Here is a 14,780-nt window from a genome sequence, read left to right on the forward strand (position 1 = left end):
GCTCCTTCAGGGAGATGACAGGAGGTTTAACCCAGGGAGTGGCTGCCTACAGAAAGAATACTTGGTCTCAGGTGTAGTTGCTGCATATCCTGCCCAAAACAACAGAATGAGTAATTTTTCATTTGTATTTTAATAAATAAAGTTTGCCTGAAATCCGAGAGTAATACAGCCCCACGGTCACCCTTACAGACACTCCTTCATTCCAAAGTACTGCAAGCCTGTTAGGCAGGAAGCTTAATCACAAGGCCTGTGAGAACCGCAGCAGGCTTTGTGTTCTGTTGAATATCCATAGAAATAAGAGGAGGTGAAGTGTGCTTGAATCTTGCCAGGCAGAGTAGCTAGAATTACAGGGTCATGGGGAGCTGCAGGTTGCAATCCGCCACCCAGCTCCTGCCACCGGCTAGCTTTACCCGAAATAACAACACACAAACTGTATTCTTTTAAACCCTGCCTGGCCCATTAGTTTCAGCCTCTTAACCCATTTCTAATAATCTATGTAGCACCATGAGGTGAGCTTACCAGGAAAGATTCAGCATGTCTGACATGGTGGCTGGTGGCATTGCCGTCTGCCTCAGAGAGCAGAGCTATCGCGTCTGCCCGGGAGAGGGGAGCATGGCGTCTCTGCTCCAGAGAGCAGAGCTGCCGAGTCTGAGCTCACTTCCTCTTCCTCCCAGCATTCTGTTCTGTTTACTCCTCCCACCTATGTTTTAACCTATGAGGGCCAGCCAAACAGTTTCTTTATTTTTTAACCAATGACCTTCCTCCATCAATGGAGGACTTGTGACCACTTAGACTGGCACATTGGATGAATCCCAGTGCTTGCTGCCCTTGCCAGCTAGTCAACCATATCTTGGTCAATATGAAGTCTCTGAAGGATGTTTTATTTTGGTTTATTACAAACTTTTCCAAGTAATACATGCACAAGGTAAAAAAATTAAATAATACAGAGGACCTTGAAATGAAAACACAGTTCCCACCCCACCCCCCTTCTCTAATCCCATTTCCCAGATGCTTTTTAACAATATCTATTTTTTGGATCTTCTTGGTGGCTAGCTTCCTACCTTTAAATAACATGTTTGAACAATAATCTCTTGGCTTATTAACTTTAGACAATCTTTAATAATTCACCATTACAAAAGATAAGGATTTAACGTACATCTTCTCCACCTTTCCCTTACCTGGCTTTCTCCAAATGCTTAATAGATATGTCATTTTTCATTCTTTTGAGGGTCTAATGTTTAGCACTGACCATATAGCTGTGTTCCATTAATTGAACAGTTTGTGTTCAACCCCACTCTGAATATTCAAGTAGCCTCATTCTTCCCTCTACTCCTCTTCTCCCGATGAGTCCAGCCTCCACTCTGCTGTCCCTCAGCAGGATAATGTCACTTCCCACTTCTGTTCTGTTCTTTCAGGCTTTGTTCCTAGGCGATCAACACTAAAGACCTATAAGTGGCATTTACATTATTTTGGCTAGAAAATACTTTTTACTGAGATAGGTGGACAGATATACATATTTCTACACTCCCAATGTCATATGCCTGATTCACTGGAAACAAAACTTATCTATCTGCTGCCAATGGCCAATCAAATCCCTTCTCATAGCCCATTCAGAATCCTATCCCATTCTATCTCCTTGCACAGTTGAGCCTAAATTTCTTGACGTATTCTTTATTTTTTTCTTTCTTCTTTTTTTTGTGATAGAAGACTGTATGTCTTCCACATCTCCAAATGCCTCATTTACTCAGAACTACTCTGGCGCATTCTTCTCGGAGCCCAATGGTTGTGTTTTTTTCTAAAATGGGTCTATTAGATAACTCCCACTCCAGACTAAGACATCCTGGGTGAGGTCCACCTGTGTCCAGGACCACTTTCCTTCTTTTTTGGGACTTTAATCCTTTTTTTTTTTAACATGGAAAAATTTCCTTAATAAGAGCAGAGGAGGGAAAGAGGGTTTCTAAAAACTCACCTGCCAAAAGCAATCTTTAATTCTACATTACTCTCGACAATCTGACCCATATGGAGTTTCAGAAACAAGCATTTTCAAAAGTAAAGTAAATCCACTGCTCCCTTGACTTCTAGCCTTCAGCGCCACAGCTGAAGTTGCCAGACACTTCTCATCCAGGTTTGGCTCAACTGTTTTCCGTTCTCTGGGCACTTCGAATATGCTCTAGACCTACTGTTTCATTTTATTAGCACTGTACTTAGATGTAGTTGGCATTAGGTCCCCTCATTCTAGGGTTCCTCAAGTCTTTCTTCTTCTCTGTTTATCCATGCTATCTATGTCCTGTCTTCTGAGATCTCACAGTGGTTAAACAGTGATTGTCTATTTCTTTCTTTTCTTCCTCTTGTTTTCCTTCCTCTTACTTCATCTTGTTGTGTATGTGGGGAGATTCATTCTATTTCACTTTCCAGCCTATCTACTGAACATTTTTGGCAGTCTTATTTTGCTTTAAAAATGTTCAAAATTTTCCCTTTGTATATTATCTTACAAATGCTCTTCAGATCTCCCTGGAGAGATGGCCAAATTTTTAAGGAAATTTTTTCTTTGTGAATTTTGTTTCCTTAAGTTTATAATATTTTTTTAAAACATTTTTACATCTAAGTTGTTATTTTTGGTAGGAGTCTCCCTTGGTTCCTTCCATGCATGGAATTCCTGTCAGAAAGTCCACATTAAGAACCTGTGCTAACTATTGTCTTTTAAAAGAACTCCTGTTTCTCCAGCAAATCTCTCCTATGACTAGAAGCCCTGGGTATGTGAACAGGAGTCCCACATCTCAGAAGAAAATTAACAAAAAGGCTAGGCTAGGGGGCCACTTATTTCCATGAAAAGAGTATTCTTTGGAACACTAATTCTTCCCTCTCCTCAGGTGGTTTATTTGATTCCTTTATTCAAACAACAATAACAATAACAGCTTCACTAGTACCAATGGTAGATTTTCTGTGTTCTATGTACAAGGGTTGGGGTAGGGTAGAATGGGGGGATCAATTTACAACTGGTACAATTATTTAGTAGCTAGACTTTTCTAGTGTTTAAGTCTCTTTGGGGTTACGATGGTCAGATCAGTGTATTCTGTCTGAAACGTGCCTTCATATTTCCCATTCATTAGCAAGCTTCATTTACTTTATCTCTTCCAGAAATTTGTTGCGATCTTCTTCAACCAAATGCTTTTTTAGTTTTCTTTGCTGAGTGTCTCAATGTCTCAATTCTCTTTTGTATTCCTTGTCTTCGGTTTCAGTGGGGCCTGGGAAAGGAGGGAAGGCAAATGCACAGGTTTAGTCCATCATCTTAAATGGGCAGCACCACTGGAAGCTTTCGACAGGGAAAAAGCATAGATAACTTTACTGAAAAGACCCAGGCTTTTCAACTGAAAGCAGATTAAAGGGGTAGGGTGAGAACGGAAACAGATTAAGCCGGAGGGGTGAGAATGGAAAAAGCTTATCCTAAAAGATTGAAGATCCAATTTTCTCTCTGCAAACACGAAGCATTTGGGACTTCGGGAAATCAGGTACTTCACTAAAATAGATCATGATTCAAAATCCAATAAACCCCAAAATGCTCTCACGTACTCCGGGGAGAGTGACAAATAGTCTGAATAACCAGAACCTAAGGAGTTGCCTGATGCTAATGGCTCACCACTTTTCTACAGGGAAGCACTTTAGGAGTCTGACGTAAATTATCCCTCTCTAGAGATGTTCCAGACAATCAGAGACTTTTTGTCCTGCTAAGGTTAGATAAGGGCTAAGCCTAAAGAGCCCATGCTCTGGCAAGCAGGAGGATAAATGTTCTGTGTTACTGATTTGTTTCTTTATTTGGCAATTCAAAGCACCGCGATTATGAATACCCAATCTGCAATCAGAATGCTTGGTTTCAAACTCATAGACCTATGAGTTATTAGCAGTGGAGTCCCACATAATTGACTTAATCTCCATAAAATACAGTTCTCTTATTCATAAAATAAGAGTGATAATAATTTCTACTTTGAGATTATTGGGAAGAATAAGTGATAAACCTATATATGGGAACCAGTACAATGCCTGGCACATACTTATAGCACATAATTAAAAATAATTATTTTATAAATATTGAATGTTTATGTTCAAAATGCCTCAGTGATAAATATCCATGAAATAAATCTAGAATTGAGAAGTTGCATGATAAAAAAACACATACATAAACTTTATAGTCTGTGCATTCACCCACTTACAAGCTATATAAATAAAATAGATTAGACTAAAACAAATTGAAAATAAGAGGGAACACTGGTTATGCACAACATCAATCCTAGAGGCAAGCACTCATTAAAACTATGAAAGAAACTTTAAAAGACAATGGGGGAAAACCAAGAGATCTTTGAATGTGTAGTAACTAATGAAATTTGGGTTAGCTCTGTGGAATTATCTTGCTCCAAAGTGAAGTTTTCTGTAGATATGTAATCAGTAACCCTTGACAGCAATTGTGTCTTGAACCTCACTGTGGAAACATATCAAAAGCTGGGGATCTATTGTTTGCTAACGCTAAACACTATCTTACGATTGTTCTGGTTTTTGTTAAGATCTCCACTCTGGATTTTTTCAAAGAAGGAATTTGAACTGAAAGAACTGGGTAAAGAGGTCAAATATAAGTAGATGTGAAAGACAAAAGAAAAAGGACTGCATTGTGAAACTGGGTGTGGCTGTGCACACCTGTAACACCAACACTTGGAGGCTGAGGATGAAAGATCACTGAGTTTGAAGTCAGCCAGCTCTACCTAGATAGAGAGGCCTGGTCTCAAACAACCATCGAAAAACTCCATTGTGAGTGTCAAATCCTTTCTTTATATTCATAAAGCAAAGTACCAAAATCATCTTAGGGGTTGGTATGTGTAGTGTAAGATAGGGTAGGGCAGATAAATCATTTCTTTTAAATTTATTTAGTGTGTTTGTGTGTGTATCCCAGAACACATGTGGCGGTCAGAGGACAACCTGCAAGAGTTGGGTCTTTCCTTCTACTAAATGAGTTCTGATAATTGAACTCAGGTCTTGAGTCTCGGCAGCAGGTGTCTTTACCCACTGGCCTTCAGTAACAATTATGCACTGTATATTAAAAAAAAAACTATAAATGATTTTGAAGGCATTTTGTCTGAAGAAGTGATAGATGCTGGAGTAGACAGATGCATTTTATCCAATTCAGATATAAAAAACTGTATTCATACATTAGATATTACATGGCATCTTGTTAATATATGCTGGTTTTATATTCTCATATATCAGCTTAAAAACCTTAAAGGGCTATGACCACATCTGTTAATACCACCTAAAAGTGAAGTCTAGCTCTATAATAATTTTGGGTTAATTAAATATGACATTTTCTCACACCCTTTAACTGCTAAAATCACTTTTAGAGACATTGCAAAGCTCGGTTCTCCCAATAATCATATGAAATAGATCCCAATTTATAGGATGAGATCATAGAGCCAACGACAAGTCAAGGATCTTGCTGCCAGTAACATACAAATGGTCAATAAAAGACCTAGCGTTTGGGCACCAGGAGTCTGCTAAGAAAAAGGTTGCTGTTAACCTCTGAGCTGTGGAAGAGAATGACGGGTCAGCATGAAATGAAGCAACCCTTAGTCGGCATGCACCATATAGTTCACAAGTTTCTTCAAAACCATCAGTCAGACACTCCATGACCACCCCAAGAGGCAGAGACTTCTATACCTATCCCGAAGACAACGGAAAGACTGCCCTCTATGGCCCGTCACGATAGACCAGTGGTCAGCACAGACACAGATGCCCAAGCTCCCAGCACTGGGCCAGTACAGGGTCAGGAGGGCAAAGGGGTAGGGCTCCTAAACACAGGCCTTATTCCTAAGAAAGTCTGGCTTCACTTTTGTGCCGTGTTCTTAACCCGCTTCGTAGAGACAGAAGTCAGGAGTAAGACACAGGAGCAATGAATCAAGAGGACAAAGCCAGAACTTTAGAAGACAGAGGTAGAGGAGTAAACCCCGGCCTCTGCCTACCTCCCCAAACCTCTCTACCTGCCACCTTGATGGGCACTCCTTACATCTGTGTGAGGAGGTACAATTTCATTATATTTTCCTTCCATTCAGGCAGATAGGCTAGGCTGGTAGCCAATTCCTTCTGGATGGGCCAGGCCCAGGCCTCAAAGAATGGAGCCAGGTTCTTCTGCACTTGCTGCGAGAACAACTTCACCCACAGATTCATTTTGTCGACATTGTCAGTCGGCAAGTTGGTCTGGTTTCTGTACTCTGTGAAGAGACGAATAAACGGCTCCCAACCAAAGGCCTCTTGGAGCTAGAAGGGAAAGTTGAGAAAGCAGGTGAGACGCCCAATCTACCAAAATAAGGCGCAACACACACACACACAAGTGAAGTTAGTCAGTTCAGCTTGCTAAATTTAGCTTTTCATCCACCACGGATCATTCTGTGTGTGGGCCTCAGGCCCTCCTCTCTCATTTACTAATCTTAAGAAAAGTGTCGAGGCCGGGACAGTGCTTGGGCAGACCCTCAGTGAGTGACAGTCACAGAAGTAGCTCCAGAGATCAGTGTTTCTCACACTGTGTGTTCATCTACTCGCGAGATCATGAAGAGAACAATGTGATAAGAAGACAGGGATTTAAAACCGGCTGGGGTGGAGCAATCTCATTAGCCTTCACAGTTGCCAGGTTAAATTCCCACAGCTTGGAACTCCCCCAAACCCTCATCCTAATACTAATTCACAAGGCCACTAAAAGTGGTCTTTGGGGGAGTAAGTGAATCAGGTAGAAGTCTATAGATAATTATAACAAAGAACGAGAATTTTAGAAGTTGTCATCTTTGGGAGCCACTGGAAAAAGCTCATACTTGACAGAGCCACAGGGCCTGTTTAAAAGCAACCTTCATGTGGCTACTGGAACGAGTCTACGCTAGCCAGGGTCACAAGGTTTTGGGGTTCAGGGGCCTCATGGCAGTTATTAGAACAAACATGTCTTCGCTTCATGGATGAGCACATAAGGAGAAAGTAGCTCTGAGCATGGACAGTGAAGGGTTGGAACAGGTGGGGGAACCAGAATAAATCATGCCGGGCTTAAATCCAAGATGACGTCACTCCCCAGAGTGATCTAGGGACTGATCTAGACACTGGGGCTGAAAAATTGGGGTATAGAAAGTCAGTTTAAAGGCAGGGTGAACCTCCATATCCAAGGCAGAGAGGAGTCCTGGATTGTCTATATACAGTGGAATCTCTAGCAAAGCTTTAGCATAGCAAAGCTTTCTAATAGCAAGGAAAAAAAATGGGTCACAACCTATCATAGAATGAGTAGGGAGGGCGGCCTGAGAGCTATAAAGTAGGAGAGGTTGGTTTCAATCACTGGTATATTTATTTGGCTTGAAAGTCACGGAGAATAGAGTGTGTTACCATGTAACTCAACCAGATTTAAGATTTCTCAGTACTATGCACACTTTACCACACTAAGGGAGTATAGTTGACGTTATTAACCCAGTGCAGGGCTGTACATTTCGTAGGGTCACACAAAGCACTGCACAGAGAGCCATCATCACGTGCTGCTAGCCTTAGACTCTCTCAGGGACTCCTGTGGCTGAATGTGGGAAGCTGATAAAGTAGGTGGTCCCCAGGGTCACTATCTTATCATTTAACCATGTGATTTTGGTGCCCCCCTTGCCTTACCACCCTGCAGTTTTTCCCAGTACCTGTAAGTATGTTTCCAATGCAGTCCAGGCACTCCAGTTCTTTACATTGGGCCCCTTGCTTAGGTAGATTCGGACTCTCTTTTCCCGAACAGGGGGCCACAGGGCAATATTGGCACGGCTTCGAGGTATTCCCAGGACCGTTTCATGCACATAAACGCACCACAGGTTGCAGGTGGCTTCAGTAGTGTGTGGTGGGAACTCCCACTCCTGCCTCTGCTGGTTGCGGCCCAGCTCATGCACAGGGCCCCACAGCCCCTTGGTCCTGATGAGCTTCTCACTGATGAGCTCCTGCACTGATTCGAGATGGCACATGATGGGGTACCCGGCATGCATCCAGCCTAGGGAATACAGAAGAAGAAGGGCAGGTCAGCATCCTCTCTTCTCGTCATTAAGTCTGTCTGTGAACTGTTTCTTTTCCAAAGCACACAGTAGCCCCTGGCTCCTTCTAACATCCCTATTGCTCCAAGAGGTCATCCAAGCCCAGACAACTTCCAGGTTTTCTTTGTGCTCGTTCTACAGTGACATTTTCATCTTTCTTCTGATTTGAGCCCTGGAGGAGTACAGGTTGCTGAAGGCCATTCATGCTGCTATTTGAGTGTCCAGCTTTTATGGGGTGGAGTGGTGGTAGTAACCATGTGAGACTAATTTATAACCCTTTCTCAAACTCTCTGAAGATGCCTCTGCTCCATCCTCCCATGTGGGATTACCTACATTGACAGCACACTGCAAGATACAGTCATGCAGTGTAAAAATGAGGATCTAGAAAAATTTCCCTGGTGCTTCCAGGCTTGTACCTATCCACTTTGTTTAGGCTTCTGGACTCATTTTCAAATAGCTCTTTGTTCTCAGTTTTCCAGTTACCTCAACAAGGTTAAGGCCCTCTGCTGTATTTTCAAACTTCTTAAGATACCCAGGTGGAACCTAACAGAGATCAAGTGTCATCTTTTGATTTCTTTGATTACATTTCTTAACATGCTAACTGAAGCTAGTATTTATTTTGATGTAATTTCTCCCATTTCCATTTAAACCACAAGGAATATAACTACATGTCTTGCTAGCAAAAAACCATTTTTACTCTCATTGCTTTAATGGCTGTGGAAAGAAGGAAGAAAATACTTGGGGAAGCAAGTGTCGCTCAGAATACCCACCGACTGAGATCTGTACGTCAGCCACAATCCTCTGAGGCAGACGCAAAGGGAAGGGCTCACCACCCAGCCTCGCCACAGCCTGCATCACTTCATCCCAGAGGCGGAGCAGTGGCTCAGGATTCTCCAGAGCTCGAAGATTTGCAGTTGGCACAGTCAGGATGATGTTGTCGGTGGCTAGCTCTCCCCATGGACCAGGATGTTCCTGGAGACGCCTCTTCCATTCTTCCTGGGATGTCTCCCCTTTCAAGAGAGGCAATAGATTTTGAACCGTCCTTAAGTCCCTTAAGTTAAAACATGCTTACAACTTGAACCCCAGATGAGAACCCCAAGATGAAAGCCATCCCTTTTCTCCATCCTTCTTGGAAGCCCCTATGGGTATGATTTAATTTACCAAAGCAGAACTTAAAGAAACCAACCACCTCCCTCCACTGGTCTACCCCTGTCTCCTGTACTAAATAGTCCCAGAAACTTCTTCATTCTCAGCTTCCCACTTTTCAGTGTGTCCTTATAATGTCGACTCACCTAACTTGTAGTATGGAGCACGGACAGCGCCCTTCACGGTGATGGGCACAGAGCCCAGTTTGCTATTCTGAGGCACGATGATATAAAGGAGGCCACCCCAGAGGCAGGTGATGGATTTCATGGGCTTGTCCAAACAACACCGGTTAATCACAAGGGGGCCTCGGAAAAGCTTGCTGGCCCTGGTCAGGTCATCAGTATGACAGCCAATTTGTATCTGAAGCAGAGAAATCACCCTCACAGTCACATGGAGTATGTGTGGGTGGTAGAAGAAAGAACAGGAGATGGACTCAGGAAGGGGATTAGGCTATGACCCCATGTACCATTCATGATGTCATGTATGGTAGTCATAAAATAGCATTTCTTGAGTTCATATGTCCTAAGTTATGAGACATAAAGTAAGGTAATACTCACTGACTGAATGCTTATAGAATGTCAGGGAACCTTCTATCGAGGTCTCTTAGTCCTAATTCTATTATGTAAGTCAAAAGAACAAATTTTAAGAGCAGAGATGGCTATTCTGAGGCAAGATGATTTACAGAGACCTGGGCTCCAAAATGTATTATTTGATATATTTCGTTATATATCAAAACAAAGTTTCCTCACCATTAAGAAGGGAAAAGGTGTTTAAAAACTGTATTGTCAGTAGTGTGTTATGCAGACCCTATCCAATGCCAACTAGGCTAGCCAGAGCATCAGGGTTCTGCAAGAGCATCGGGGTTCTGCATCACATGGTGAGATGGGGAGTGGCCCTACCTTTAGATCAGCAGCCGCAGCATCTTCAGGCAAGGAGACCTCTATGATTTGCCTTCCGGGTATGTAAAGTCCGGTGCTCATCCAGCAGTATCGCGTGCCTGCCAAAGCACAGGAAGGGCAGACTGCTCCATACACTGCTGCACAGACCCCTCATGACATCAGCCACTCCTTCCCCCGCAATACTGTTCTGATTCTGCCAAACACTGCCTAATACCCAGCCCTTATCTTCTTGAAGAGGAAGATAGTGAAGGATAGTGATGACCCTCTTCAGGTGACCAAACTTCCCAACACTGCAGCAATCTCATGTCCCTATTTCGCTGATGCCCATAAAACTAAGCTTCCATCCTCCTGCCGTCATACCTGGATTGGTGCAGTTGACATCCACGGTGATGGGAGACTCTGAGGGGCGCAGATAGAGGCTGCTGTACATGTCTTCAATTTCTGGGACTAGTAGTGAGAGGTCACTTCCAGAGTGGGCCAGACCTGTGGCCAGGGAAAGCATGGCCCCCCTACAACAGTCATTGATTACAGGGTTCTCTCGGGTTGCCACTGGGAGCCTATAGCGGCTCAGCAGCTTCCGCAGGAGTCGGTGCACGGACATGTAAGCAGGGACCTCCTCTGCAGGAATCTGAAGGAAAGCTGCCCCATCTGGTCCCAGCTTGGCTAGCCAGCCCTTCTCCACATTCCCTCTCTTCCTGCCCATTATCACTTCGAACTCTGCCAGGGTGGAACGGAAGTGATAGGTCCTTATTCCTGCTTTAGGGGTGCGGAAGGGGCCTGGGTTGAGACTTTGGCTTGTGATGCTGATGCCAAAAGGGTTGAGGAGCAGGTTTCCTGGGAAGCGAGCCAGAGGGGACACTCCTGGGTTCTTAAATGCCCACCACCAGGCTTGGGCTCCAACAAACAGCCCGCCACCCTCTGCTACAAACTCTTGCAGCTCCTTAACATCTACATCGCTTGTGGGTTCAAAGCAATAGACACTTGCATCACTGGTCAGTTGGGGCTCAATGCTGGTGTCTATACCCCCTACTGCGAGTAGACCACTTAGTGTTCTCAGCTCTGTCTGTACCACAATCTTGCCTCTGCGGCCCCCATCCAGCCAGCGGACAGCATTGAGCAGAAATGGGCCAAGTTTACCCACCGTGAATAACACCTTATGACCAGTTACAACCACTCGTCCCCGGCCATAGCGGGCGGCGGCTATCACACAGCCATGGTAGGTATCTAGCCCTAAGGGAAAAGCCAGAGACCCATGCACTAGAAGCTGGGATGGGAAACAGTCCGAGTTGGTAATGTCCAGCTCTGAGATGCCATGCAGAAGTTCATCTCTGTCTTCTGAGAGGTCATCATCACAACTGTGGAAGGAATACACACTCCTGATTAGAGGACCACTCCGCATGCAGTTCCTTGAACGCTATGACACAAGCGTCCCAACACTTTCACTAATATTGTTATTTTCTTTTTTCTTTTTTTTTTTTTTAAGATGTTGTGGAAGATTTTGGAGAACTGAGAAGATGAACTTTTTTTTTTTTTTTGGAAAGAGGGCACAACTCTGACCATTAATTCTGTTATGCTCATTTTCAAATCAACAATTCTTCAAAGGAAATTGCACGGAAAATCTCGCTGTGTGCTTATCAGATACTATATTTAAGGCAGAACAGTACAGACTTAAGTTCACGCTTATTCCACCCATGTATGTATTCCAATTGTGAAGAATTAGGCGAGGAATCATGTTTTTATTCTATAATGAGCTTCATGTATATATTCACAACACTAATTTGATAGAGAAAACGGCTGGGATAAAAGCAGAGTTAGTGGTGCCAGTGAACAGTCAGGACCTCAGAAGATGGAGTAGGAGGCGGTCATAAGTCTCAACTCTTATGAGACCTGCGGTCCCTTAGTGGGAGGGAGTACCATGTCTGAACACCGCCTGTCTGCAGCTTGCCCACGATGAGAGCAGTGCTACATGCTGTGCCATTTTGCTCAGCACCAGTGTTTTTCCTATGCATAAGCCACCCCTCCCACCATGAGGACCTCAAGTCACCTCCAAACTCCAAAGGGAGATTGAGCCCTTGATGTGTAGGATGACCTCCACACGCCTGCAACTCCAGAATAAAATCTGTCACTTCTGCTAGGTGTCAAGCTATGACAGGAGCCGGCAGAGAGGAGATACAAAATGGGTGTCAGATAGACAATGGATTTTCAGCTCCTGTACTGTACAGAGCTCTGACTAATTGGCAGGGAAACTAAGGCCTTGCTGCAGACTGGTCCTCTCCTTCCTTGAGGCATCAACCATAAAAATCTTTTAACTATCTCTTCTTGCTCCGATTTTCTTCTCTTTCACACAGCATTCTGAGATGGGATAGAAGTTACTAAAATAAAGATAAACTCAAACTATCACCCGATCAAGGCACACTCAGCAAGCTGGAAGAGGGGTATTTATGTAGGACACAGCATAGATGGAATCAGCTGAATCAGAAACCTTTGCTAACAGAAGAATCTGGAACGCATACAAGGAAGAGAAGATGGAGAAACGGAAGTGCCAGGATTCTCATTTGTTTGGGAAAACACCTCCCAGGAGCCAATAGTGATCAGCGGAGAACTTCAGTGCACTTGACAATGGACAAGATCACCTCACCTCACGACCGTACATGCATATGGTCAACAGGTCTATGAGAAAGTTGCCACCATTACTCACCAAGAAAGTGGAAATCAAATCCAGAGGGAGGAACCTCTCCCCATCTATTAGAATGAGTACTCTCAAACTGACCAAGATGTGAAGAAAGGGGAGTTCTTGCACACTGCTGGGAGGAATGTAAACTGGTAGAGCCATTATAGAAAATGGTTTGCAGAGACCTTGGAAACCTAAAAGGGAGCTGCCACATGACCTAGCCAACCCTCCATTGGGTATGTACCCACAGCAATAAGACTGGTGCCTTCCAGAGACTCCATGTTCCTTGTAGCATTTTCACAATAGCCAAGAAAAAGAAGAAAATCTCAGGGTACCCAGTGATAAGAAGGGAACATGTTACGTGATATTTTGAGGAAGACATGACTTCATGTCTCTCAGGTAACACTTAGGAATGAGGTGGCTGAGATGCTACCCCTCATTCCATGTTATAGTCTTGTACATTGTCTTCCATAGGCCATCCCTGCCTAATGCAAGGTTGCAAGAGTTTTTGTTGTGGTTGTTTTTGGTTTGGTTTTCTTGCTTTTGTTTGTTTGCTTGCTTTCTGGGCTATCATTTAAAAGTTTTTCAGTTTTTCTTTTGTACTTGAGTCCAGACCTATGTTTGAGTATTGTATGAACTACAATAAGGGTCAAAGTTCACCTTTCCCATTATGGTATCTGGTTGTTCCTGAACTTTATGTTGAGAACACAGCTTTTTCCTCATTGAGCAAGTCTGCCTGAACTACATAACTTGTTTCAGTGGCCGATTTGTCTACCCTTATGCGAGAAGCACAGTATTTCAGTCACTTCGCTCACTTCAACTCACTTTGCCACACAGGCATTGTATCATTACCTGAAGATCAGAGTGCAAAGATAGCCACACAGGCCAGGCAGTAGTGGCACACACCTTTAATCCCAGCAGCCACACTAGTTATCCATAGAGGTTGGGCAGTAGTGATGCAAGCCTTTAATCCTAGCACTAGAGAGGAAGATAAAGAGGGATGAGACAGGTACTCGCTCTCTTTTCAGTCTGAAAATTTCGTAGAGCTCTCTAGTGGTTGGCTGATTTGCTTCTCTGATCTTCAGCTTGAACCCCAATATCTGTCTCTGGCTTTTTATTATTTATGCTATCCATACACCCACCAAAAGGGTGACCATAGTGCAGTGAGATCGTCTGTGAGAGGAAGGTGAGATGGCTCAATGGATAAAGGCCTTGCTGGCACAAGGGTAGGGACCTGAGTTCAACCCCTGACATTCATGTAAAGGGCAAAGGACAGAACAGACTCTGTTGTCCTCTGATTCCACAAGTGTGCTGTACTCTGACACTTTATTTTCCATGTCTCTCTCTCTTTCACACACACAAAGAATAATAATAAATTGTTAAAAGACAGATTGAAAGACCACATTCATAATCCTTTTATTAGAATATATTGTACAATTCTTAGATTTTTATTAATAGCTATTGTTACACTCACAATGTACTTCATTTATAAATTAAACTTTAGTTTAGGGCTGGAGAGATGGCTCAGAAGTTAAGAGCACTGCCTGCTCTTCCAAAGGTCCTGAGTTCAGTTCCCAGCAACCACATGGTGGCTCATAACCATCTGTAGTGAGGTCTGGTGCCCTCTTCTGGCCTTCAGGCATACACACATACAGAATATTATATACATAATAAATAAATATTTAAATTTTTTTTTCGTATATTTAGGTATGTAAAGAAAAAAAATCTCCCTCCTGATTTTTAATCTCTTTTTCTTGCCCCACAGTGCTCATAAATGCTTTCTATACAATGATGAATAGAAAGACGGCACCAGTATTAGTCTTGCCTTGTTCTCATTTCTAAGGTAAAAACACTGCTGCATCTTTAAGAATGTTTTTATAGCTGGATACAAAGGCATACACCTGTAACCCCAGCACTTTGGAGGTGGAGGCAGTAGGATTTATTAAAGTTCCAGGACAGATTTGGCTGCACAGTAAGCTAAGACCAGCCTATGCT

At 43.3% G+C, this 14,780-nt stretch overlaps 1 protein-coding gene across 3 annotated transcripts in view; it reads right to left on the bottom strand.

The window, feature by feature from the left end:
• Positions 1–874: 874 nt before the first annotated feature.
• Positions 875–14,780, bottom strand: part of LOC121435351 (TRPM8 channel-associated factor 1) — a 46,970-nt gene continuing 33,064 nt past the window's right edge. For 2 of the 3 annotated variants that reach the window (XM_041634615.1, XM_041634616.1), the window contains exons 3-9: positions 10,475–11,469; positions 10,115–10,212; positions 9,362–9,575; positions 8,840–9,079; positions 7,692–8,029; positions 6,047–6,297; positions 875–3,245 (exon numbers count right to left, since the gene is read on the bottom strand). In XM_041634615.1, coding sequence (XP_041490549.1) covers positions 3,236–3,245; positions 6,047–6,297; positions 7,692–8,029; positions 8,840–9,079; positions 9,362–9,575; positions 10,115–10,212; positions 10,475–11,469 — 2,146 coding nt within the window. In that variant the 3' untranslated portion in view covers positions 875–3,235. Of the gene's footprint in view, positions 3,246–6,020; positions 6,298–7,691; positions 8,030–8,839; positions 9,080–9,361; positions 9,576–10,114; positions 10,213–10,474; positions 11,470–14,780 lie in introns of all 3 variants that reach the window. The other variant, XM_041634617.1, reaches the window with a different exon arrangement.

Source organism: Microtus oregoni, unplaced genomic scaffold (assembly GCF_018167655.1).
Source record: "Microtus oregoni isolate MIOR12 unplaced genomic scaffold, Mior012 000046F_ref0000063, whole genome shotgun sequence".
Lineage (NCBI taxonomy): Eukaryota > Metazoa > Chordata > Mammalia > Rodentia > Cricetidae > Microtus > Microtus oregoni.